The sequence below is a fragment of the Nannospalax galili genome, unplaced genomic scaffold, assembly GCF_000622305.1.
Source record: "Nannospalax galili isolate Female #2095 unplaced genomic scaffold, S.galili_v1.0 scaffold589, whole genome shotgun sequence".
Taxonomy (NCBI): domain Eukaryota; kingdom Metazoa; phylum Chordata; class Mammalia; order Rodentia; family Spalacidae; genus Nannospalax; species Nannospalax galili.
Window position 1 is genome coordinate 2,297,751 of NW_008360324.1, and position 26,359 is coordinate 2,324,109.

A 26,359-nucleotide genomic window follows, 5' to 3' on the forward strand; every position below is an offset into this window, starting at 1 on the left:
GGTGGGGTCGGGATGGGCATCCATCATGGGCTTTAATCCAAAGGCTGGGCGCAGAAGGGAAGAGGCGAGATCCTGAGTCAGGCGGGGCAGAGGAGGGGCCACCCTGCTGTGGTCCCGGGATCCCGGCGGCCTTCAGGCTCTTCCCACAGGTGAAAAACAGACGCCCAGCGCACAGACAGCTAGTCGTGCGCTTCCCAACCTGGAAAAGAGCCGGGGATACAGGACCATTCCTACACTGGGTCTGGTCCGGGTACCGCTACCGGAAAAGGCGGGCCGTGTGCCGGCACGCATGCGCGCCACTTCCGCGGCCTGTGGCGTCGGTGGCTTCTCCGGGTGCACGTGGGACCGCGCTTGTTTGGAAGGGCTCCCGGTGTCCGAGCAGGGTCCAGCTCAGCGGAGGCTTCGGGTAGGTCTGCTGGAGATCCGGGAACAGGGTGGCGAGCTGGTCTGCGCTGGGGCCCTGGAGAGGGGCGCGGTGCCAAGGAGAGGGTGTCGCCTGCGCGGGTGCTGGCCCGGGTGGTACCCCTTCCACCATAGAGTCTCCCAACTCGCGGCCTGCCTTCCCTTTCCAATAGCTGCAGGGCAGCTTTCCCACGGCTTCTGTTTACTCTAGTACCATGGGGCGCAAGTTGGACCCTACGAAGAAGGAGAAGCGTGGGCCCGGCCGAAAGGCCCGAAAACAGAAGGGTGCTGAGACCGAGCTCGTCAAATTCTTGCCTACAGGTGAGGGTCGTAGCTCTCTAACCCCCGGGTCATCACACCATTTTGTATTATAATCCCTTTCCCTTTTGAGCCCCTGCTTCACTCTGTCCAGCTGGAGATGTCTTATATGAGTTATTAGGGAATAAGTATGAATGGACCTCTATCATCGGTGTTAGGAGGTAAGAAAGATGCTTCTGGGGTACAAGAACACGTGCAAGGGGGGTGCTGTTCACAATTTCAAGAAAGGGGGATCTCCTGCAGAAATTATAAAGTTTTTGTTAAGATCGTTTTTGAAAACTGAGTAACATTTTTCGCAGATGGGATTTGGGCATGAGACAGGTCAGTCACTGAGTTGTTTGGTGGAGGGGATGGGTCTGAGTCCTTTGTAACTACTTGACTACATGAGGGCTGATGGGAGAGATTGCAGAGAGAGTTCTTGTTGGATCTTGATTAGAAGATGCAATTTATTGAAATATTAGCAAGTCCCAGGCTTGGGTTAGTATTATCCTCAACTCTTTGGACACTTGATATCACTTCATCATCTTCTATGGTGGGAGAGGCGCTGTTGGGAAATGGATGCTGAGGGGTTAGGTCTCTTGTACAGAGTCATTAAATGACAGGGCTGAGATTGGTGCTTGTCATTTCTTCTGGAGTGTGTAAAAACACTTTGCAAAGTTCAAATCTATTGCAGTTGGTTTTCAACTAAGTTGAAAATAAAGGAAAGAGCAGAAGATAAGTTTTGAGTCCACATTGTTAACAGATGGTGATGTATATTGAAATCTGGAGGGCAGCCCAGTTTGGATTTAGTTGTTGAACAATCAGATGAATGCTTCATCTCCTGTATGTCTTTTTCTACTTTGGAGGTGCTGGGGATAGAACCTAGTGCTTTTCCCATGCTGAACACAAGCTCTACCACTGAGCTCTACCCTCAATCCCTTCATATCATCTCCCAGGCCCTCATAAAGTACTATGGAGTAAACTACAATCTACTCTTTTTATTTTGTAGTTCTATTTGCTTGTTTCATGATGTTGGGGGTTGAACCTAGTGTCTTGCACATGCTAAGCACACACTCTACCAGTGAGCCACATCCCTAACTCTGTCTACTATACTTTAGTGTGATAATTTCTTCCTGTTTGCCTTGTTTTGTTTTTTGAGACAGGGTCTCATTGTGTAGCTCCAGCTGGCCTAGAACAGACTATGTAGACCAGGCTGACTTTGAACTTGCAGAGATCTACTTGCCTCAAGTGCTGGGATTAAAGACATGCACCACGACACCCAGCATCATTTTCTGTGTTTTCCATAAACTCCTGCTCCCTTTTTTTAAACAGCTGGTGATGAAAATTCGAAGAGGCTGTCTAGTCGAGCTCGAAAGAGGTAAGTGTGAATGGCCAGGTTTAAATAAATTGGAGCTGCCCTTTAGCAACATGGGATAGGTTGATAGAGAGGACTAATCATCTATTCCCTTCTTGTATCTTTTCAGGGCAGCCAGGAGGAGGTTGGGGTCTATTGAAGGCCCTAAGGCAATTAAGTCTCCTGGGATCAAAACGTTGCCTACAGTGCTACCTAAAGGTCAGTGAAAATGGGAGCTGGGCACAATGGGGGATCTCCTGGGTCTGGATAGGGCTGAGTATTTTTGGAGTGGAAAGAACAGCCAAAAGACATTCTTTTTTTATTTTTTAAATTATGTACATAGCATGTGTCTATGTATAAGTGTGGGTATGTGCACGACTGCAGGTGCCCATGGAGGCCAGAGGCACCAGATCTTCTTAGAGCTGGAGTTATAGGCGGTTGTGAGCTGACAGCTATGGGTGCTGGGAACTGAACATGGGTCTTCTTCAAGAGCAATACATTCTCTTAACTAATGAGCCATCTTTCCAGCCCTCAAATGACATTCTTAGGCCTAGAAAGTACAGGCTCTAGAGGTATGGGATATGGAGTGTGAGTGCATTTGTCAAACCCTAAATATTTGCAGGAGCAGTTCACACTCCTGGTAAGAAGGGGACCCTGTCCTTACTTAACACTGCTCGAGGCAAGAAGCGCCCAGCACCAGCTCGTACCAGTGAAGAAGATGAGGAGGAGGAAGATTCTGAAGAAGATGGTGTGGTGAGCCAGGGAGACCTCTGGGGCTCTGAGGACAGTGATGCTGATATGGTGGATGACTACGGAGCTGACTCTAACTCAGAGGATGAGGATGACAAGGTACAAGTCATGTTTCTGAGTAGCCACAGGTGGATCTTATTTGGTGTTTTTTTCTTTTTTTTTTTTTTTTGAGACAGGGTCTTCCTGTAGCCCCAGCTGGCCTGGAATTTGCTATATATACCTATAGACCAGGATGGCCTAGATCTGAGATATCTTGCCTCTGCTTTTCAAATGCTGGGATTAAAAATCTGTGCCACTTGGCCTAGTCTTAGGTTTCTTTTTTTTTTTTTTCGTCCTTTTTAGTTGTTTCATTTATTGATTTTTATGTATATAAAATGTATATTATGTATATAATATTTTATGTATATAAAATGAGTGTTTTGCTTATACGTATGTAAGTGCACCCATGCATGCAGTGTCTGCGGAGGTCAGAGAGGGTGTCAGATACCCCTGAACTGGAGTTATGGACAGTTGCTAGCCTCCACATGGGTGCTGGGAGCCAAACCCAGATCCTCTGTAAGAGTAGCCAGTGTTCTTAACTGCTAAGCCATCTCTCTAGCTCTCCAATCTTGTTTGTTTTTTGAAACAGGGTCTTATTATGTAGACCAGGCTGTCCTTGAATTCAGATCTCCTGCTTCAGTCTCTTGAGTCCTGGGATTACAGGTGCATGCCACCATGCCTGACGTGGATCTTTGCCTTTTAGTCCCTCCTCGCCTTATGAGATTGGCCTTGTAATCCTCCCACCTCAGCCTCTCAAGTGCTGAAAGTCCATGTGTGTGCCACTGTGTCCAGCTTGCTTTTTAGCTTCTTTCCGGATTGTTGAGACTCTGCCTCAGTGACAAAGATAATGTGAGTGCAGCAAAGGGTTCTAGTGCTCCTTGTGACTTCCTGTCTCAGAACTGACAGCTCTTTGTAAGAGCTGTCAGATATAATATTTAAAAAGAAGGGGTAGGGACTGGAGAGAAGGTTCAGATATAATATTTAAAAAGAGGGGGTAGGGACTGGAGAGAAGGTTCAGATATAATATTTAAAAAGAAGGGGTAGGGACTGGAGAGAAGGTTCAGTTGTCAAGAGCGCTTACTGGTCTTATTTGCCATCTCACTGTATGAGTGTTTTGACGCCGTGTTTGTAAGTGCATCTGTGGTGTGTGATGCCTGTAGAGACCAGAATAAGGGTCCATTTCCTGGAAGTGGAATTAAGGAGGATTGTTAGCCTCTATGTGGGTGTTGGGAACTGAGCTAGGATCCTCTAGAAGAGCAGTAAGTGCTCTTAACTGCTGAGCCATCTCTCTAGCTCTGTAGCCTCATTTTTAATAAAGTAATTGTTGCAAGGTTAGGGTGTAGCTCAGTAGTAGAGCACTTGCCTAACGTGTGAGGCCTTGGTACTTGATCCCAGTACTGAAAAAAAAGGTTTGAGGCCAGGCATAGTATATACCAGACAGTAGCCTAGGAGCTCAAGACCAATTTGGATGGTATAGCAAGACTTGTCTCAAAAATTTCTTCTTTTTTTTATTCTAATAATTTATTGTCAAGAAGCCAAGGTTGATTTGCTGGGGTGCAAATCACTAGTTAACAACTAGGATATGAATATGTTGGATTTTTTTTTTTTTTTTTTTTTTTTTGGTCTTTCTGAGACAGCGTCTCCCCGTAGTCCTAGCCTGCCTGGAACTCTCTATGAAGACCAGGCTGATCTTGAACTCACAGAGATCTGCCTGCCTCTGCCTCCTGAGTGCTGGGATTAAAGGCGTGTGCCACCATGCTCAGCAGTATGTTGATTTTTTTAAAAGCTACAGTATAGAATTGTATAGGATGAAAGGAAAATCTCTATTTGTATAATACCCCCTCTGCAGAGTTATTCCAAAGTGGCAAACACCATGTGGTTATAAATGCCAAATACTCAAAACTCCTGAGGTAGGTCATAGCTCATGTCCATGATGTGCACATACCTCCCTCCCACATATAATTAAAAAAAAGAAAGAAGGAAACAAACTTAGAAATGAATTGTAATTTGCAGTGTGTAAAAGATAACAGGGTAATACATAGAGTCAATCTGAAAGAAAATATGGCAAAGCAGGGTCCAAGGACAGAATGTTCTCTATATGTAAGAATATTTATTTTGTTGTTGTTGTTGCTATGTAGCCAATGCCGGCCTCAAACTCTTGATCCTCACAGCCTCCTAAAATCTAGGACTGCTAGTGTGTACCATCATACCTAGCTTCAATTTTATGTGTGTGAGTGGTTTGCCTACCTGTATATAGGTGTCTGGTGCCCAAGGCCAGAATACTTGTTGGATCCCTTGGAATTGGAGTTACAGATGGTTGTGAGCTGCCATTTGGGTGCTGGGGAATAATTTGGGTCCGCTGCAGGAGCAGCAAGCACTCTTATCTCTCCAACCACCTTTTTTCCCCCCTTAAGCAAAAGAGGGAATAAAGAGCCAGACATGGTAATCCCTGTGCTTGTGAGGCTGAGGCAGGAGGATTTTGAATTTAAGGGCAACTGGAGCTACATAGGGAGACCTTGTCTCAGATGATGATGATGATGATGATGATGATGATGATGGGGGAGGGACTGGTAAGATGGCTCAGCAGATAAGGGTACTGCCAAGCCTGATGACCTGAGTTTGATCCATGAGACCCAAATGATGGAAGGAGAGAACTCCTGCAAGTTGTCTTCTGACCTCCACATACTCGCCATGGCATGTGTTACCACCTACCCTCAAAATCTAAATGTAAAAATAGATAAATGGGGGCTGGAGAGATGGCTCAGCAGTTAAGAACACTGGTTGTTCTTGCAGAAGACCTGGGTTCGAATCCCAGAACCCACATGGCTGCTAACAACTGTCTGTAACTCCAGTCCCAGGGGATCTGACAGCCTCTTCTGACCTCCACAGGCATTACACGACATGGGTGCACTTACCTACATGCAGGCAATACACTGCATACACATAAAATAAAAAATAAGTAAAATTAAAAAAAATAGATAAATGAACAAAAACAAGGAAGCAAGGAATGGAGCCTCAGACCTGTGGTTCCAGTATGAAAGGCTAAGGCAAGAGGATTGCTAAGAGTTCAAGGCCAGCCTGGGCTACAGAGTGAGGCTTTGTTTTAAAACAAAAACAAAACAAAGCAAAACAAAAACCCTAAAAATAAAATAGATATACATAAAGTAGAAAATAATGTAATGAGCCCTTTTAATCTATCAGCTAGGGGCTGAACAGGTAGCTCATTGGTTAAAAGTGTTTACTACTTTTGCAGAGGACCTGGGTTCAGTTCTCAGCACACATATGATTAACACCTGTTCTTAACTCCAGTTCCAGAGGATCCAGTGCGCTCTTCTGGCATCTACAGGCATTGCATGCATATGGTGCACTTACAGATAGGCAAAACACTCATGTACATGAAAGTAAATTTAGAAAAATTTTTCAGGCTCCATCATCTAGCTTCAGTATGATTGACATACCAGTTTATTTTTTGGTGTTGAGGACTAAACTTGGGGCCTTGAATGTTACAAGCAAGTGTTCTATCGTTGAACTACGTCCCTGTGCTCTCTGTAGAATCTTATTTCTTTATCTTACATATCTGTTGAGGGAACAGCTGTTAGATTTATATTTAAGAAAAGGTTAAACCACCAGCGAAGGAAGTTTGGCAGCACGACAGGGCAGGCTTGCCATCTCAGGGCTTCTGTCCTTTCAGTTGCTGCCCATCGAAAGAGCTGCCCTCAAGCAGAAGGCCCAGGAGGCTGCAGCAGGGTGAGTTCAGCAACAGCTGGGCTGCAGGAAGGGATGAGGAAGGAGGGTACCTGTTGTGTTGTGGTCTGTGAATCACTGTTCCTGGCCTCGTTTCTAGGGACCAGTGGAGTGAAGAGACTGATGAAGAGGATGATGAAGATGTTTCCTCAGGGTCACATCCAGCAAAGACTGATGAGGCAGAGGACGGCCTCCAGATTAATGTGCAAGATGAGGAGGCCTTTGTGCTGCCCCCTGCTGGGGAGATGGAGCAGGATATCCTTACTGGGTGAGGGTTGGAGGAAAGCACTCAGAGAGATGGGATTTCCCAGCCCTAGGACTTTAGGCAACAGTTCCTTAACATGCCCACATGCTCAGGCTCCAGACCTGCAACGGGTTCACAAGCGGATCCAGGATATAGTGGAAGTGCTGCGGAATTTTGGGGCTCAGCGGGAAGAAGGGCGCTCTCGTTCTGAGTATCTGAATCGGCTTCAGAAAGATCTGGCTACTTACTATTCTTACGGTGACTTCCTACTTGGCAAACTCATGGAGCTCTTCCCTCTGTCTGAGGTATTCAATCTGACATGCTTCTGCTCCCCTCACCTTTCTATTTGAGGAGGAAGACAGCTCCCTTGCTCCCTCTGAGTTCTTGTCTGGCCTCACTCAGTCTCTGCCATACTGTCTCCAATGCAGCTGATAGAGTTCTTAGAAGCTAATGAGGTGCCCCGGCCGATCACCCTTCGGACCAACACCTTGAAAACCCGACGCCGAGACCTTGCTCAGGTCAGTGTCATCTATCTCAGGACTGGACCAGCTTTTGTTCACCTGGGGCTCACCTTGCCCCAGTCCTGGCTGGGGAGTTCTTAAAGAACTAGGTATGCCAACTGGGCGTGGTACATGCCTTTAATCCCAGCACTTGGGAGGCAGAGGCAGGCAGATCTCTGTAAGCTCAAGGCCAGCCTGGTCTCCATAGTGAGTTCTAGGCCAGCTGGTGCTCCAGGGAGACCCTGTCTCAAAAAGGCCAAAAAAAAGGAGCTAGGTATGCCTTGGTGTTAAGTATGATCCCAGCAGGTAAGCTGTGAGAGGCCTGCTGTCTGCCAGCAGACTGGGAGCCTGGACCACTCTGGAGTGGGGACTTGTCCTTGCAGTCTTCTGTTCTCTGACTGGGATGAGACATGCCTTCTAAGGAACTGGAGAAAAGGCACAGAAAAGATGGGAAGCTGATTCCTACCCCAGAGAAAGACATATACGTATAGTTTTAAGTTCAGCAAGGATTGAGGGACCCCAGGTTAAAGACCCTTGTTCTAAAGTCAGTAGTGTTATGTTGTGTATTTTATCTCTTTTTGTAAACATAGCCTCAGTTTGTTTTTTTGTTGCTGTTTTTAAGTTTTGAAACAGGGTCTCGTGTAGCTTAGGGTGGCCTCAAACATGCTGTGTAGTAGAGGATGACCTTGAAAGTCTTATCTTTAAGTTTTAGGGTGAGAGGGGGCTGAGCCTCTTGGAAAATCAGGGTCCATCTCAGGTAGTGAAAGAGCAGGAGGTGATTGTCTGCTGTATTGGAATGGAGTTCACACTTTGGTTCACACTGTGGTTCATATAAAAAAGCGCAAGGAATGTGGCTCAGTGGAAGAGCACTTTGCTCTAGCATATATAAGGTCCTGGGTATAACTCCTAATACTGGGGGTTTGGGGAGCCAGATATGTTAGCTTACACTTATAATCACAGCACTTGTGAGGTTGAGGCAGGATAGCCTTGGCTACATAGCAATACCCTGTCTCAAAACAAAGAGATGGGGACAAGGGCTGGAATAGTTCAGTGGTAGACTCTTTGACACATACTAGGTCCTAGGTTCCAACCCCTGGACTATAGAAAAAAGGGCACACTGATGGGGTGAGGAGGAGAGAGTCTGATCACTGATGATCACTGAGTCTGCTGGCTGTTATGAGTGGGCGCTTTGAGAGTTATATCATGAACCAGGTGGTAGAACCAGGTTCTCATATGTGTATGTTTTTTCTGGATAGAGTTAAACTGTTTTAAAATCCTCATCCTTATTTTCAGGCTCTAATTAACCGCGGGGTTAATCTAGATCCCTTAGGCAAGTGGTCAAAGACTGGACTTGTGGTATATGATTCTTCAGTGCCCATTGGTAAGTGTCCCCTGCCTGGTAGCCCTTCTGCCCCATCCTTGTACCAGCATGTCACACAGGGTCCTTCTCCACAGGTGCTACCCCCGAGTACCTGGCTGGCCACTATATGCTGCAGGGAGCCTCTAGCATGTTACCTGTCATGGCCCTGGCACCCCAGGAACATGAGCGGATCCTAGACATGTGTTGTGCTCCTGGAGGAAAAACCAGCTACATAGGTATGAAAGGGGCAGCTGAGTGGGTGTCCTCTGGCTCTACTTTAGAAAGAAGATAGGGTTGGTGACTTCCTGAAGCTAGTAAAACTTGGTTTACCTGCAGCTAGCAAAAACGGGAGGAGAAGCATCTGGAATCTAAGCTCTGGGTTCCGCTGTGTTACTTAACCATCTGTCTGACCTAGAACTGACCTTTGATTCTGTCATCCCTAAAATGGGATAGCCATTGTGCTAAGGTTGACAGTTATGGGATGCTTGGCTTTTGGATACTGTCTTCAAGATAGAATCTCTTAGCACATTGAGTTGGGTCTGGTGGTGTACTAGTATCCTAGTGCTCCAGAGGTGCTCCTAGTGGCAAGACCAGGAGTTAAGGCTAGCTTTGGTTACATGAGCTCCTATTTTAAAAGGGAAGGAAAGCAAAGATGTAACAATAGAAGCCACATGGTGGACTTGCTCATCCCCAGGGCAAGCTGGGCTTTTGGGGTTGAAGTTGACCTTTAAGAAATGAGACTTGGCTTATGGATTCCTGGCCTGGAGGGTAGTTAGCAAGTGTGAGGCAGAAGAGCTTCTGCTGAACACTGGAACCCCCTTCCTGTCCACAGCCCAGCTGATGAAGAATACAGGTGTGATCCTTGCCAATGATGCCAATGCTGAGCGGCTCAAGAGTGTTGTTGGCAACCTGCATCGATTGGGAGTCACCAACACCATTATCAGCCACTATGATGGGCGCCAATTCCCCAAGGTGGGCCTCTTTTCCTTCTGGTTAGCTTCCTCTTCATGACATCACAGTGTTTAGCACTGTCCTTGGGAAATAAGCAGTACTGCCCGCTACAGAAAGCATCTAGTTGATCTGCCCTTTTTCCCCAGGTGGTGGGGGGCTTTGACCGAGTACTACTGGATGCTCCCTGCAGTGGCACAGGGGTCATCTCCAAGGATCCAGCTGTGAAGACAAATAAGGTGAGGGGCTGTGTGGTGGTACCAGCTGAGAGGCCTTAGCTGGTCTTGTGGAGCTTGGAGATCGAAGAACACACTGGGCGGGCACTAGCTCCCCTTCCTGAGGCTGACTTAGGAAATTCCCTTGCTCCTGGTTCTCTTGGAGACAGGATGAGAAGGACATCCTGCGCTGTGCTCACCTTCAGAAAGAGCTGCTTCTCAGTGCCATCGACTCTGTCAATGCCACCTCCAAGACAGGAGGCTACCTGGTCTACTGCACCTGCTCCATTACGGTGAGACCTGCAGAGGCGGGAGGCGGAGTGCTGGAGGCTGAGTTGGAAGGTCTCTTGGCTCTGAGAGCTCCCTCAGCTCCAGCCCCACCTTATTCTTTGGGCTTTGCTTTTCCCACATGTGCAGGTAGAAGAGAATGAGTGGGTGGTAGACTATGCCCTGAAAAAGAGGAACGTGCGGCTGGTGCCCACAGGCCTGGACTTCGGCCAAGAAGGTTTTACCCGCTTTCGAGAAAGGCGCTTTCATCCCACTTTGCGTTCTACCCGACGCTTCTACCCGCACACTCACAATATGGATGGTTTCTTTATTGCCAAGTTCAAGAAATTCTCCAATTCTGTTCCTCAGTCTCGCAGAGGTAAAGAATCTCTTCCCCATCCCCCACCTCTTTGCTTTTTCTAGTTTTGTGTGTGTGTGTGTACGTGCGCACGTTTTGGTGTGTGTGTGGTGTATGTGTGTGGTATATGTATGTATGTGTGTAGGTGCACTTGAGGAAGCTGAAGGTCATTAGGGTTTTCTTCCTCTTCTGCTCTCCACCTTATTTCCATTTTATTTATTTTGTGTGAGCCTACGTATGTGGGCATGTGCCTGTCATGGAGCACATGGAAGTTGAAGCATAACTTGCTGGTCATTGTTTCCACCATATCGGTCCTGGGTTCAAACTCAGGTTGTCAGGCTTGGTGTCAAGTTCCTTAACCTGCTGGCCTCTCTCACTTTTTTATTATTAGTATTTATTGTTATTATTTTTTTATGTGTACGCATGTATCGCCTGCATGTATGTGAGTGCACCTGTGTCATGCAATGCCGCAGAGGTCAGAAGAGGCCTTCAGATTCCCCTGGAATTGGAATTAAGGATGGTTTATAGCTGCCATGTGGGAATCGGATCCAGGTCCTCTGCAAAAGCAGTTGGTGCTCTTAACTGCTAAGCCGTCTCCCCAGCCCCATTATTAGTATTTATGTTCATACATGCATATATAATTTTGTTCAAATCCATCCCCCATCCCCTCCCCTCCAGTTCTTTCCCAACTCCCTCACAACTTCACGTGCTCTTTTTGGGGATGTGAGCCCATCTGCTAGAGCATGGGTAGCCTCTAAGGGCCCGGATCCCTGAAGGAAACTGCCTTTCCCTCCTCCAGCTTCCATCAGTTGCCAGTAGCTCCTCAGATGGGGATGGTACTTCGGGAGCCTCTTCCCTCTTCCTTATTTTTTTTAAGACAGGTCTATCCCAGAACCTGAAGCTTGCCATTTCAGCTGGACTGACCTGCCCATGAGCCCCTGGGATCCACCTGCATTCCTGATTCCCACCTTTTTTTTTTTTTAACTTGGGCACTGGGGATCCAAAATCAGGTTGTCAGTCTTATAAACCAAGCATTTTACTGACTGAGCCATCTCCCCAGTTACTTTCTCCTTTTCTAGAGGCTACTGCATGAGGGGAAGTGCCTCTCTGCACTTGGATGAGAAACGGTTTCATCCCAGTGTCACTGACCCCATTTGAACAGGCTGAGATAGGTGGGGCCTTTTTCTTTATTCTACCAAGTGGCTACAGTTGTCCATCACTGAATACATCCAATTACAGGCTGTGGTTTCTTTTCCTCCAGCTCAGGGCTGTCTTACTGGTAATACACCTCCGCTGGTCCAGCATCTCTGCACTGGGTTGGCACACAGCTCTACAGAATTCTCGGCAGTTCTCTGAGCCTATCCCTTATTGCAGATGGTTTTCTCAGCCATCTTGACACTAACCTAGATCTCAAGGGGAAGGGTAGGGTTTTCTAAAACCAGATTGAGGGCTCTGTGCCCTGGGGTTAGTTGGAAGATGGAGAAGAGCTCTGAATACAGAGTGTGATTTGAATTCATGTTTTCTGTTTCTGTTTTGCAGTAACTCAAGACCTTGTGCATCTAGGCAAGCACTCTAGCACTGATTTACACCTCAGGCTTTTTAAGCAGTGTCCCTTACAATGCTGGGTGTGGTGGTGCACATCTTAGATCCCAGTGCTTGGGAGGCAGAGGCAGGCGGATTTTGATTGAGGCTGTCCTGGTCTATATATCAAGTTCCAGGCCAGCTGGAGCTAGAGGAAGACCCTGTCTCAAAAAAATAAAATAAAATAAAAGTTAACATAGAACAGAAACCTTAAGAAATAGCAAAGTTTGTTCTAGCTTAGGTACATAGTTAATATTTGTTCTCATTGATATTAGTATGTTTCTAGTTATGAGTGAGCCTTTTTATTTTCCTGAGTTGCATGAAAATCCATGCTGGATAAAAACACATCTCTTATTTAAAAAACAAAACAATACCAGTGCTTTGGTTTATTTTGGAGATTGGGACAAATCTCCTTTGAGTGTCTTGTTACAGACTGTCCTCAAGGGGGCACAGCTTCCTATGAAAACCTTTTGGCCCAAGAATGTGCAGTAATCTCTTAACACTGGGTTCAAGTAGAGCTTGAGTAAAGGCCAGACAATTCAAATAATGTGAATCTAGGTAACCAGCTCTTGGGCACTGTCCTAATTGTGTGGAATACTTGGTCTAGAGGTGGTGAAATAAGCCTGCTTGTTTCCTAATGATAAGTCCATCTGTTTAATTTTAACCCCAGGAAATTCTGCAGCAGCTACTGCAGACCTAGACTTGCCTGACTCAAAGGGACAGGTCACCTCCAAGTCAGAGAACAGCAGTCAGCCGGCCAAGAAAGCCAGTGGGGCTGCAAAGGCAAAGCAGCAGTTGCAGAAGCATCCCAAGAAGGCCTCCTTCCAGAAGCTGAATGGCATTTCCAAAGGTGCAGAAGTGTCCACCCTTCCTTCTGTCACAAAGGCCCAAGCGTCTGTCAGGCTCCAGAATAGCAGTCAGCCTGCTGGAAAAGCTGAAGTAATCAGGAAACCAAAGGTGGCTGGGAAGCTAAAGCCACAGGGGCTGAAATTAAAATACTCCAAGAAAGTTGTTTTCCATAAGCAGGATGCCAAGGGTGCCAACACAGAAACACCTGCTGTGTTATCTCCCTCTGAGATTCAGGCCACCCCAAAGCCTAAGGACTGTGCTCAGCCTCTTGGGAAGGCCAAAACGGTTGAGAAAGGGAAACAGCAGTTACCAGGGCAGCCTTCCAAGAAAGCTGCTTCCCGGAAAGAAAATGGCACTCCCAAGGAACCTTCTGCCCCGACTCTGTCTCCCCTCAGTTCCACCAGGCCCCCACCAGCAAAGAGGAGGAAATCTGGGTTGAAAGGACAGCAGCTTGCCACTGTTGTCTTAAACGGACATGGAAACTAGACTGCTGATTACCTCTGCAAGGATGGCTTCGTCTGTCACTGTGCATACCATACATATGAAATTTAATATACATATTACTACCCCCGGCCATTGTGTGTGTTTTTAGGGGACTGGGTACTGGTTGTGTAGTGCGAAGGTGGGGCTGAGGTCCTCTGAAAAGGGAAGAGTTGGGCATTACTGAAATGTCAGGTGCGTTTTTAGCTCCTGCCATCGCTTGGTCTCCCAGGGAAAGAGCCATGGAGGCGGGCAGTAGGAGTATAGGGATAAAAATGCCATGGGTTCCCACTACCTCGGTCTTCATAGGGAAGGGCTGGTCTGGTCTGGGCTGCTCCAGATGGTGGTTCTGCGCTCAGCTTCAGACCGGGAAAGGTACAGGACTCAATCTCTAATTAGGGCCTTTCATTAGCTTCCTCAGTTCCCGCCCTCACGACCTCTGCCCCTCTCCCGGGCCATCTGATTGGTCGCCCGCACCCCGCACGCGCCTCATTGGCTCTTCTCCTCGACCTCCATCCCTGCTGCTGCGCTGGTCTCCATCTCCCAGCAGAAGGCGCAGCCATGAATCCGTTATTCGGCCCTAACCTCTTCCTCCTACAGCAGGAACAGCAGGGCTTGTCCGGGCCCCTGGGGGACCCTCTGGGAGGTGACAACTTCGCTGGCGGAGGGGACCTGCCCCCGGCGCCGCTCGCTTCGGCGGGCCCGGCCGCTTATTCTCCTCCCGGGCCGGGCCCGGCGCCCCCTGCCGCCATGGCTCTCCGCAACGACCTGGGCTCCAACATCAACGTGCTCAAGACCCTGAACCTCCGGTTCCGGTGCTTCCTGGCCAAGGTGCACGAGCTGGAGCGCCGGAACCGGCTGCTGGAGAAGCAGCTGCAGCAGGCGCTGGAGGAGGGTAAGCAGGGCCGGCGGGGGCTGGCCCGCCGTGACCAGGCGGTGCAGACCGGCTTCATCAGCCCCATCCGGCCCCTGGGGTTGCCCCTGAGCGCCCGGCCGGCCGCCGTGTGCCCCCCCTCGGCGCGGGTGCTGGGCTCGCCTGCCCGCTCGCCAGCTGGACCCCTCGCGCCCTCCGCGGCCTGCCAATCGACGTCCTCCACCTCCACCTCCACCTCCACTTCCTTCTCCTCGTCGGCCCGCTTCATGCCGGGTACCATCTGGTCCTTCTCACACCGCCGGCTCGGGCCTGGACTGGAATCCACGCTGGTGCAAGGGCCTGGCCTATCGTGGGTACACCCCGACGGGGTGGGCGTCCAGATCGACACCATCACTCCCGAGATCCGTGCACTGTACAACGTGCTGGCCAAAGTGAAGCGGGAGCGGGATGAATACAAGCGGAGGTAGGGGTCTAGAAAGTGGGGACAAGGTTCAGGACGTGCCATGCACAACAGGGCAGGGAATGAGTGGGGACTTCCAGCCCGGAGCAGTGGGGCTGAAGAATCAGGATGTCTAGAAAAGAACAAAGTTTCTGCTATGGTAGTGAGGAGCTGGGAAGGAATTGGATGCAGGGGCCCCAGAATCCACAGAGAATTCCCAAGTCAGACTGGTGACAAGCATCCTTGGAGAACTCAGAATTCATACTTTTCTTCTGGCATGTTTCCCTGTCTTGTGCAGGCTGCAGTGTTCGCATGACTCTGCTAACTGTGGGGTTTTGTGTTTGTGTCATGTGAAAGGGAGATGAGTCTGGGCAGGCTCCCCATCTGCTGGGCTTGATTGTCCTACCAAATCTTAGTCATCAGGGCAATTTAGGGTATAAGGGCCGTATGTGAGGTGAAGGATGTAGCTTTAATTTGGGAAGCTAAATTAAGTGAAATTGAAAGAGGGTTGGTGAGGGAGGGAATGCACCCTGCACAGGGTATCCTCCAAGGTATGTCTGCCGGTCCTCACTCTGGTCTCATATGAAAGACCCCAGAACCTCAAGGCATTGCTTGGAGCAGTCAAAGAAATGGGGGAAAAGGAAGAGTAGAGAATTTCCTAGAATAAGGGAAAGCCCACTGGTAATTGTAGGGTTGCGGGGGACTTCTGGGGGAGAAAGCCTGAACAGAGCCAGCAGGGGAACTGAGCAGGAAAAAGTTGGGATGTCACACCAGAGTGCTGACTGGATACCAAGAGGATTCCCTGGGTGGTTGGCAGCCAGAGCCATAAAACAAGGAGTGCAAGAAGCCAGTGCTTTGAAGACCATGGTTGAGGGGGAAGGAGGTGGCAGTCAGAGGGAGGCCTAGCCTTAGGGACTAAATTTTGTCTTGGCTAGTGTGACCCTTTGTGGGCTAGCCCGCACATCCTGCCTGTGTGGGCCAGGGATTGGTATATGGTTAGCAGTGGGTGAGAACTGTCTTGATGTCCTGGGAAGTTACTGCTGGGTCTTGGGGCAACCTTCAGGGATCAGTAACCTGCTGGCATCCACCAGATCACATCCATCAGCAGGCTTCCTGAGGTTCAGTCCTGTCCTCACACTGTCTTCCATGGTTATGGCCCATCTTATAAATGTCCTTGAGGCCTTTAATTGTTTCTAGAACCATTATCCACCCAGAACTAGCCGCTGTAGGGGTTCACACAATCAGTTGAACAGGGACAGTTCTAGAGTTCTTCTATAACCACAGGAACAACTGTTCTTCTTCAGGGCATCTTTTTAAACAGAGCGTGTTTGTCCTTGGTCCAGCTGCCCAGGGCAGCAGAGAGTCATTCCTTGGGGATTGATTAGCTCATCGCTCTGCAGCACACTGCCATGCAGAGGGCCCTGTGGCTAGAATTGCATGGTACATGACACTGACAGCACACATTCCTCCACCCCAGCTCCTCTGCCCTCCTTCTGGTCTCGTTATGGCAACACTGAATCTTCCGTCTGTAGCCTGGACGGCATGGAGAGCTTTAATACTAAACTGGGAAGGAGCGAAGGCCTCCTGGGTTCTATTTTCAGTTCCCCTGCCTGTGTGACCTTCTGGTCTTTGCTGCTTCTCTTCAACTCAAGGATGCAATTTATTTGTAGGAGAAGCATTTATTTGGTAAATATAGCCTACATAGAAATTGCTTAAATTCTATCCACATTAAGAGAACCTTGTGAAAATTAAAGAAGGGATTTAGGTGCACCTATTTTGATGTCTGTCTGGAGAGCAAATAGAATCCTCACGAGCTTCCAGATGATTCGTTTTCAGATTTTTTTTTAAACCCTGGATGATCTCATTAATCATCATCTTTCCATAACTTCCTTATGCTTCACTTGAATTTGTTGAGTTCACTGTCAAACAGGCCCTCCCTGATGTGCAGGGAAATTGACCCCTTGTCGATCTTGTTGACTTCCTCCAGGGACTCTGGGATTCTAGGCATACAGGATGCCATATCCCCACACCATGTTGTAGATGAAGAAACCAAGGCCCAGCCAAGACAAGGGAACCATCTAAGAAAATACATAGCCTGATGCTACTAGAACCTGTCAGTGCCAGAACAAAAGAAGTAGATGATGGGGGTGGTCTGTTAGGGAAGGGTGGCAGAGAGTGAGGAAGGCCAGGAGCTGAGCTACATGGTAAACTGCAGGGTGGTGGCTGGGCTAGCTGCTTCCTCTACCAGCCAACTAGGAGGGGCAGCTGAGGTGCCGGCCAGAGTTATTATTAGGAACACTGCAGTGCGGCTGTGAGTGGGGAGCATGGGGGAGAGACACGGGCCCTGAGAGGGTGAGGAGCAGGAGAGAGGAGGGAAGGGGCAGAAAGGGCTTAATCTTCCCAACTGCAGGGACTGTTCTCTGCTGCTTCCTTGCTTCCATCTCCTTTTGAGCCTTTTCCTTTGGCTCACTCATCACCGTTTCTCAGGCCAGAAGAAGCCTGTGTAGAACATGGCCAGAAATGATGAGCTAATGTAAGCAGGCTCTGCGTCAAGCTGCTAGTCCAGCTAGCCCTAGGCCCTGAACCAAATCCCAAGCAATGTCCCCACTTTCCATCTCTATGATGGGATGTGTTTCCAGCCCTGGGAAATGCGCTGTGGGCCCTGCCCCATGGTCAACCATGTCTTCTAGCCTCCTAGTGGTCTTTGCCTTTGAACTCAGGTGTTGCTGTGATGCCTACACCCCTCTCCTCTAAGGAGGTGCCTTCTCACATGGAGGTTCCCCCTCCTTCTGTGTCCGGGTGCTCAGTCATCTCTGGCTTCTGATGGCCACCGCTTTCATGCTGTTGGGGGGCTTCATGGCTAGCCCTGTGACCTCTGTATGACTCACTTAGAGGGACTGAGGGTGGGGAAGGACTTTGTCCCCCACAAGGGTGCTGGGCAGCTCTTGATCCAGCCTGTGTCCTGCAGATACTTTCACAGGTTTAAATGGTACCCAGGAGGCAGGGCAGCGGGCTAACAAGCTCTGTTCTGTGCAGGCAGGAGGCGGGAGACCGGATCTGTGCCATTGAAGGTGGGAGACTGGGTTGTGGGGGGGCACTGGTGGTCTGGTGTGGGCAGGAGGTGGGGGATGAAGCCAGACAGACAGCTGGCGGAGCTGGGCCTGAGTGGGGATGGATACTGCAGAGGGCCAGAGTGGTGGCAGTTGTTCTTAAATATAGTTCCTGATACATGGCCCAGAAGTTCTGGGCAGGCAGCTGGTGAGCTTGCCCCTTGCCAGGAAGTATGAAGCCTCCCTGACAGCTGCAGCTGCCCACCAGCTGGCTTGCTGCATAGTCTTGTCTCGGCAAATTCCCATCCAGGGAGCCAGACCTGGGGTCTGAAGCCTGAGCCCAAGAGGGAGGGACAGGAGTTGTAGTGGCTGGAGGGACTCTGGACCTATGTTCTCTCCCTGCTTCCCAATGTCTGTCAGGTGGGAAGAGGAATACACAGTGCGGATACAGCTGCAAGAACGAGTGAATGAGCTCCAGGAGGTGAGGGTGGCCACCCCACTGCCCCTGCTTCCCTCAGGGCACCACTGTACCACTGGGCCCCCTCCCTGTCTATCCCATCACCTTTCCCTTCTTCCCACATTGGCAGTGCACTGACATCACCTCATGGTTTCCTCCTGGCTGTAGGAAGCCCAAGAGGCTGATGCCTGCCAAGAGGAGCTAGCCATGAAGGTGGAACAATTGAAAGCTGAGCTGGTGGTCTTCAAGGGGCTGATGAGTAATGTGAGTTCAGACTTCCCACTTGGCCCTCAGGGATCCTCAGGTGGTCTGTTGCTTCTGGCCTGTTGCTGTCCTGTGTGCCACCCCTCCCGCTCACTTGCCATCCTCCCAGGTTTTTGTCCTTTGCCACAGTCTTCATCATTCAGTAAACAAAGGAACAGCCAGATGTTCCTGGCCTGTCACCAAGGCCTCGCCATTTTGAGAAGTTGTTAAGCAGTTAGTAAGAGTACAGCTCTGAGCTGGGTGTGGTGGCTCGTGCCTGTACGTCTGGCCTTTGAGAAGTGGAGGCAAGAGGGTAAGGAAGATGAGGAATTCAAGGCCACCATCAGCTACATTTAATAAAAGGACGGGGGTGGGCTGGAGACCTGGCTCAGTGGTTAAGAGCACTGGCTACTCTTGCAGAGCACTTCGGTTCTGTTCTCAGCACCCACATGGCAGCTTAACAACCCTCTATAGCTCCAGTTCTAGGGGATCTGATGCCTTCTGGCCTCCTTGGGCATTGTATGAGACAAGTACACTTATATATATGCATATAAAACCCTCATACTCGGGGGCTGGAGAAATAGTGCAGCAGTTAAGAACACTGTTCTTGTAGAGGACCTGGGTTTGAATACCAGCACCCACATGGCAGCTAACAACTGTCCATAACTCGGTTCCAGGGGACCTGACAGTCTCTTCTGTCCTCCGTGGACGTTGCATGACGCAGGAAATACAGGCATACACATAAAAATAAATAATTTTTTTTAAAGTTCAGCTGGGGGGCTGGAGAGATGGCTCAGTGGTTAAGAGCATTGACTGCTCTCGCAGAGGACCTGGGTTCAATTCCCAGCACCCACATGGTGGCTAACAACCATCTGTAATTCCAGTTTCAGGGACTCTGAGGCTGGCTTCTGACCTCTGAGGGCTTTGCATGACACGGGTGCACTTACATACATGCAGGCAATATTCTCATACACAAAAAGTAAAAATAATAAAATATTTAAAAAAAAAAAAGTTCAGCCGGGTATGGTGGCACACACTTTTAATCCCAGCACTCTGGAGGCAGATGCATGGGAATCTCTGTGTGTTCAAGGCCAGCCTGGTCTACACAGTGAGTTCCTAGGCTAGCCAGGGTTACACAATAAGACCCTGTCTCAAAAACAAAAAAAGTATGCAACTCTGGAGCCAGCGGTCTCTGTGTGGATTCTGCCACTTGCTTGCAGCATGGCTTTAGGCCAGTTCCTTCCCTACTGTGTCCACCTCTCTAGCCTCGTCTGTGGAACATGGAGAACAAAGGACTTTGCAAGGTTGTCCTGAGGAGTATAATGCCCCTGGTCAATGCTCAGTGCTAAACCAGTGTCCATTGTCTTTTTTTTCAGTACTTTCTCCAGTCTTATCATTCCCAGTGGTCTCTTTTCCTCTGTGGACTTAAATTCTAGGAGGGATTACAACTACTGTTGATTCAAGGGACATCCTGCTCATGCCAGCCCTGGGCCAAGCCCTCCCTGTCTGTGCTGGCCAGGAGCTAGTCTTATAAGCAGCCCAGTGGATGTACACAGAGTGTGCTGGGAAGGGCCCTGAGAAAAGGGATGTTCTGTCCAGCAGGTCAGAGACTTTGTGGAGGAGGCGACAGTGATATGCAGGGAAGGCTGAGGATCTTGCTAAGGCTTTTATCAGTCCCAGTGAACTGGGTACCTCCTCACTCTCCCTGGTATTCCTGGTACAGAACCTGACAGAGCTGGACACCAAGATCCAGGAGAAGGCCATGAAGGTGGACATGGACATCTGCCGCCGCATTGACATCACTGCCAAGCTGTGTGACTTGGCTCAGCAGCGCAACTGTGAAGATATGATCCAGATGTTCCAGGTAAGAGGCCTGCCATCCACAGCTGGGGCAGGTGGAGAAGCTTCCATCCAGGCTGGCCTGGATCTCAGGCCCTGCTACCCTTCTCCTGGGATGTGTCTTGGCCCCTGGGACCCTTGGTGGGACTAGGCTGGGAGGCAAGGAACAGTCTCAAGGAAAGGTTTTAGAAGCTGTCTCTAACACCATCTCCCTCCTCCCCCCTCCTCTGTCTGCTTCGCTCCTCTTTGTTCCTTTCATCTCTTCTCTTGCTTTCTCCATAGAAGAAGCTGGTTAGTTTGAACTTGCAAGCTTATTATGTCCCCAGTCCCAGTCTCCAAAGCACCCTGGCCCTTTGGCCATCAATTTTGAACCACTGGGCTCTTAGCAGAGATGTCTTCCTCTTTCTGTTTTCCTTGCTTTCCCCCATTTCTAGTCACTTCCTCCTGATTTTTCTTCCTCTCCCTTCCCCTAACTCCCCTTCTAGACCTGGATAAAATTCAAGTTCTCAGTATAAATAAAACTCTTCTTTGCAGCCTGAAAATTTCTTTTTAAGCCAGTGGTGGCACATGCCTTTAATCCCAGCATTAGGGAGGCAGAGGCAGGCAGATCTCTGTGAGATGGAGGCCAGCCTGATCTACATAGGGAGTTCCAAGCCAGCTGGAGCTACAGGGAGGGTCTGTCTCAAAAAATCACCAATATGCCGGGCATGGTGGCGCACGCCTTTAATCCCGGCACTCGGGAGGCAGAGGCAGGTGGATCTCCGTGAGTTCAAGGCCAGCCTGGTCTACATAGTGAGTTCCAGGACAGCTGGGGCTACAGGGAGACCCTGTCTCAAAAAAACCAAAAAAAAAAACAAAAAAAAAAAACACCAATAAATTTTTTTTTAAAAAAAGTTCTTTTTAATTGCATCTTTTTTCATCAGAAAGACTTTTTTTTTTTTTTTAAAGGAAAATCGATTCCTCTGTAGCCATTAAACACACCTTAATGAGGTCATGAGAAGCCATTTCTCTCCTTATCTTACTGCTCTATTTTCTCCATTTCTCCTTTTCCTTCCTTTGTCTGCAGCCCTGCCCCGTCTATGTTTCTGCCCATGTCTTGGTGACTCGTTTCTGTTCCTGTCTTCGTAACTGTGTCTCTTCTCTGTCTGCCCCACTCCTCCTGCTGGCTCTACTCCACCCCCGCGGCCTCCCTGCCCTGCCCACCCTCTCCTCATGCACCCGGCCTCGCCTCTGTAGTCTCTACACTTGTCTCCCATTAAGGTCCCATCCATGGGGGGGCGGAAGCGGGAGCGCAAGGCTGCTGTGGAGGAGGACACCTCCCTGTCGGAGAATGATGGGCCCCGCCAGCCTGAGGGTGACGAGGAGGAGAGCACAGCCCTCAGCATCAACGAGGAGATGCAACGCATGCTCAGCCAGCTGTGAGTCCCACAGGCCTGTCCCAGCTGCCCTCGCCAGATGCATCCCAGTCCCATGAGGTCCAGTCCACCGAGGCCGGAGCTCCCACAGTGCCCTGTACCCACTTGGCAGGCCCCAGTGCCCTTGACACACAGATTCCCTATCTATAGGAGGGAATATGATTTTGAGGACGACTGTGACAGCCTGACTTGGGAGGAGACTGAGGAGACCCTGCTGCTTTGGGAGGATTTCTCAGGCTATGCCATGGCAGCTGCAGAGGCCCAGGGAGAGGTAACCTCCCCTCCTGGCCTTAGGCCCCTTAGGTTCTGCCTCTCTGTCCTGCTACCCTATCTGCCTCCCCTTCCCGTGCTCTTTCCCCAGTGTGGCCTTCATCCTTCCCCTGCTTCTTCCCCTTCCTGTTTCCTTTTCTCACCTGCTTCCTCTAACCATACTTTCTCTCTCTTCCCACCTTGGCCCATGGAATGTCCCCAACGTGTCCCTCCCTGGTTGGCCTCCCCTTGCTTCCCTTTCTCCTGCAGCAGCAGGAAGACAGTCTGGAGAAGGTGATTAAGGATACTGAGTCCCTGTTCAAAACCCGGGAGAAGGAATACCAGGAAACCATTGACCAGATAGAGGTAAGGATGTATGCTGGTGTGGAGGGACTCTGCTCTGAGCGGTCACAAGCCAGGCTGTAGGTGTGGTGGCCTTCTCCTTCCATGAGCAAGACCTTCCCTTGGTTGACAGGAAGAATGACCCTCAGTTGTGGGAACTTTGGTGGATCCTTGAGACTTCAGGATCTGGAAGCAGATAGATGTGGGTTCAAATGTTGGCTCTCTCACTTTACCATCATGCCACTTGGCACAAATCACTTGTTTTTCCCTCCCTCCCCCCCTCCCTCCCTCCCCTTACATTTTTATTTTTATTTTATGTGTATGAATGTTTTGTCTGCATGTATATAAGCGTACCATGTGCATACAGTGCCCGCAGAGGTCAGAAGAGAGCAATGGAGTCCCTGAACTGGAGTTATGGAAGCTGTTAGCCACCATATGGGTGCTAGGAACCAGACCCCAGTCCTCTACAAGAGCAACCAGCACTCTTAACCACTGAGCCACCTCTCTAGCCCCCTTTTATTTTATTTATTTATTTATTTAAATTTTAATTTTTTTTGTCTTTTTGAGACAGGGTCTCCTGTAGTCCCAGCTGACCTGAACTCACTATGTAGACCAGGCTGGCCTTGAACTCACAAAGATCTGCCTGACTTTGCCTCCCAAGTGCTGGGACTAAAGGTGTGTGCCACCACACCTGGCCTGTAGCCCCTTTTTAAAAATTTATTTACATTGTGGCAGGCACATGCCACAGTATGTGCGTGGAGGTCATAGGATGACTTGTGGGAATCGGTTCTCTCTTTGTACCATGTGGGTCCTGGGTTTGAACTTAGGTTGGCAGGCTTTTTTAAGTGTCTTTACCTACTGAGCCGTCTCACCTGCCTCTTAACTTGTTCTTTCTGAACTCCAGCTTTTTATTTATTTGTTTATTTATTTATTTATTTATTTTGAGATGTGGTCTTGAAGTCCAGATTGGCTCAAACTCATTGTCCTCTGCTTCTGTGTCCTCTGTGCTAGGATTCTAGGCATGAGCTATAACACCCTGCCTTGGACAGGCTGGCTGGCTTTCTTTTTGTGGGCCTCCTTCCTTTTTTTTTGTGTGTATGTGTGTGTATGTGTGTGTGTACGCGTGCATTTGTGCATGTAGATGTGCACACAGATGGCCAGAGGACAACTTTTTTTTTTTAATTTGAGACTGAGGGACTGGAGAGGTGACTCAGCAGTTAAGGGCACTGGCTGCTCTTGCAGAGGACCCCGGTGTGACTCCCAGCACCCACATGGTGGCTAACAACCATTTGTAACTCCAGTTCCAGGGAAATCTGACGCCCTCTTCTGACCTCTGCTGGCATTGTGTAACATGACATAGGTGTACTTACATGCATGCAAGCAATACATTCATACACAAAAAATAAAAATAAAAATATTTTGTTAAAAAATTTGAGACAGTCTCTTACTGGACAAGCAGCTCAACTTGCCAAGCAGGCTAGGCTGTCTGGCCAGGGAGCCCTAGGAATCTGCCTGTCTTTGCCTTCCCAGCCTTGGGATTACAAATGTGTTCTATAGCGTCCCAGAATTTTTAATGTAGGTCCTAGGGATTGAACTCAGGTCTTTGTGCTTTTCTGACACTTCTCTGACTGAGCTCTGCCCCCAGATAGGTCCCTCCCTCCCTCCCTCCCTCCCGCCCATGGTGGAGTTAACTGCTAATCCCAGCACTTGGGAGGTAGAGACAGGAGAATCTCTGTGAGTTCAAGGCCAACCTAGGGCTACAGGGAGACCTATCTGAAAAAGACAAAAAAAAAAGCATTTTGTTTTATTTATTACTTTTATTTTATGTATATGAGTGTATTGCTTGCATGTCTGTAAGTGCACCCATGTCACGCAGTGCCCATGGAGGTCAGAAGAGGGTGTTGGATCTCCTGGACCTGGAGTTATGGACAGTTGTTAGCTGCCATGCGGGTGCTGGGAACTAAACCCAGGTCCTTTGTAAGAATAGCCAGTGCTCTTAACCACTGAGCCATCTCTCCAGCCCCAGCTCCTTCTTTCTTTCCTTTCTTTTTTAATTTTTAAAATTATTTTTATTTTTTTTTAATGTGTATGCGTGTATTGGCTGCATGTAGGTAAGTGCACCCGTGTCGTGCAGTGCCCGAGGAGGTCAGAATAGGCTGTCGGATCCCCTGGGACTGGAGTTACGGACAGTTGTTAACTGCCATGTGGGTGCTGGGATTCGAACCCGGGTCTTCTGCAAGAAAAACCTGTGTTCTTAACCACTGAGCCATTCTTTCCAGCCTACCCCCCCCCCCTTTTTTTAAAGCCAGGCGTGGTGGCGCACGCCTTTAGTCCCAGCATTCGGGAGGCAGGTGGATTTCTGTGAGTTCAAGGCCAGCCTGGTCTACGTAGTAAGTTCTAGGCCAGCTGGGGCTACAGGGAGACCCTGTCTCAAAAAGACCAAAAAATAAAGAAAAAAAAAACTTTTTTCTTTTGGATACCGGGTGTTTGTATGTAACCCAGGCTGGCCCCATACTTGAGGCAGTCCTCCTGTCTCAGCCTCCTGAGTACTGGAATTACAGACACGTACTACCATGCTAAGCTTGGCCCTGTTTCTTATTTGTGAAATGGGGATCTGCGTAATCTCTCCCCACAGGCAGGGTTATTAAGAAGACAGAGATGTGGTACAGGATCAGGCGGGTAGTCGGCTACATGAATGCCCTAAGCCATTTCTAAGTATTGGAGCTCTCAGAGGACCCCTGCCTCTTTGACTCAGCCCTTGAGCTCCTTCCTGAAGGCGTCTCCTTTTTCATTCCAGAGTTCCTTATAAATGGCAAATGGAGCTGGGGCTTTAACTCAGACTGTGGCCTTCAGGGACTGCAGGCAGGTATATAGAGCTGCAGAAAGGAGGTTGCCACCAGAGGCAGGCTGGATGGGGCCTGTGTGAGGCAGCCTTGCCTTGGACACTGATGTGGGAATGAGGCAGGAGACTTCTGACTCCACTCTCCTTCAAGCCCTTGTAGTTTGTTCCCATTTCTATTGCGCTCACTCTCCCTTAAGTTTTGAGAAGCTGAGAAGTTATTTTCCTATATACTCAGCCTCCCACCAGATATTCAAGGGTCATGGTCTGTTAAGCAAAACAAGATTTTTTGATGTTTGGTGTTGATCCAGGAACATAAATTCTGAGTTTCAGAGGCCCAGCCAGTGTTCCCGCCACCAGGTAAAGTCTGTGTAGGTAGACTCGATCTTCCCATCTCTTGTGTACCTGTCTTGCTGTCCCCTCCCTTCCACTCTTCTCCCTCCTCCTTCATTCTTTCTCTCCCTGAGCTGTGCCTACCTCTTTTAAATAGTGGATTTAAGACTTGGTGTTTCTATCAGTCCATCAACCAGGTAGGGAGCTTAGCATAGTGATCTAGGCCTGCCACCTCTGTTTGGCTCGCCCCCTGGACCACAAATGCCTAGTTGAAAACATGATATGAGACAGAAAAGAACATCTGGGCTGGGACTGTAGCTCAGTTAGTAGGATGCTTGCCTAACATTCTCAAAGTCCTGGGTTTCCATCCTCAGCACCACATAAAACTGGGCATGGTGGCACATGCCCATGTCTAGCACTTGGGAGGTGGAGGTAGGAGGATCAGGAGTTCAAGGTCATTCTCAGCTACATAGGAAGTTTGAGGCTAGCCTGGGCTATATGAGTCCTTATCTAAAGGGCTTTGAAGCTGTTTTCAAGTTGTCTGACTTCTGTCTTTCCCTGGCAAAATGACATGAGGCGCAAGGTAAAGGAAGTTGACCTGGTGGCAGGGCTGCTCCTGGCATCTACCTGGAACATCTGAAGTACCTTTATCTTTGTGACCTTTGATCTCTCAGGGTTACTGAGATGGAGCCAAGGAGCAGTCCCATTATTGGATGGCAAAGCTGAGGCTCAGAGTGGTGGATGGGAGTTTTTTCCATGGCCCTCCATCTCTTCTTCCTCCCACTGACTGGATTTTTTTGAGGTGGTGTTGAGAATGCCCTCAAAAGTGTACATCTTCCCCTTGACATTTGTGTATGCAATAAGGGGTTTTTTTTTTTTGTTTTTTGTTTC

At 49.1% G+C, this 26,359-nt stretch overlaps 2 protein-coding genes across 12 annotated transcripts in view; both read left to right on the plus strand.

Annotated features, from left to right (window-relative positions):
• Positions 1 to 202: 202 nt before the first annotated feature.
• Nop2 (NOP2 nucleolar protein) lies at positions 203 to 13,482 on the plus strand. The gene is made up of 16 exons (XM_008825414.3): positions 203 to 406; positions 614 to 723; positions 2,032 to 2,077; positions 2,184 to 2,272; positions 2,676 to 2,902; positions 6,534 to 6,589; positions 6,687 to 6,841; positions 6,936 to 7,135; positions 7,259 to 7,348; positions 8,624 to 8,711; positions 8,786 to 8,926; positions 9,523 to 9,662; positions 9,788 to 9,877; positions 10,024 to 10,146; positions 10,271 to 10,499; positions 12,730 to 13,482. Exons 2-16 carry the CDS (start codon positions 618 to 620, stop codon positions 13,392 to 13,394), a joined length of 2,445 nt encoding a protein of 814 aa, XP_008823636.1. The 5' UTR covers positions 203 to 406; positions 614 to 617; the 3' UTR covers positions 13,395 to 13,482.
• Positions 13,483 to 13,903: 421 nt separating this feature from the next.
• Iffo1 (intermediate filament family orphan 1) overlaps positions 13,904 to 26,359 on the plus strand; it is a 17,405-nt gene continuing 4,949 nt past the window's right edge. The window contains exons 1-8 of one of the 11 annotated variants that reach the window (XR_003848168.1): positions 13,904 to 14,725; positions 18,172 to 18,232; positions 18,377 to 18,472; positions 20,175 to 20,315; positions 20,573 to 20,581; positions 21,357 to 21,708; positions 21,856 to 21,976; positions 22,228 to 22,246. Coding sequence is in view for 7 of the 11 variants with exons in the window: in XM_008825415.2 (XP_008823637.1) it covers positions 13,950 to 14,725; positions 18,172 to 18,232; positions 18,377 to 18,472; positions 20,175 to 20,315; positions 20,573 to 20,581; positions 21,551 to 21,708; positions 21,856 to 21,976; positions 22,225 to 22,320 (1,458 nt within the window). In the remaining 4 variants the exon portion in view is untranslated. Of the gene's footprint in view, positions 14,726 to 18,171; positions 18,233 to 18,376; positions 18,473 to 20,174; positions 20,316 to 20,572; positions 20,582 to 21,356; positions 21,709 to 21,855; positions 21,977 to 22,224; positions 22,321 to 26,359 lie in introns of those variants that run through there. The other 10 variants (XR_003848167.1, XR_003848169.1, XM_008825415.2 and 7 more) reach the window with 10 other exon arrangements.

Excerpts from the sequence above, each read along its gene's own strand:
- Nop2 (XM_008825414.3), top strand. The coding sequence starts at position 618 with ATGGGGCGCAAGTTGGACCCTACGAAGAAGGAGAAGCGTGGGCCCGGC. Across the intron at positions 2,903-6,533 it reads CAGAGGATGAGGATGACAAG|TTGCTGCCCATCGAAAGAGC; the intron begins GTACAAGTCATG and ends CTGTCCTTTCAG. Across the intron at positions 6,590-6,686 it reads GCCCAGGAGGCTGCAGCAGG|GGACCAGTGGAGTGAAGAGA; the intron begins GTGAGTTCAGCA and ends CCTCGTTTCTAG.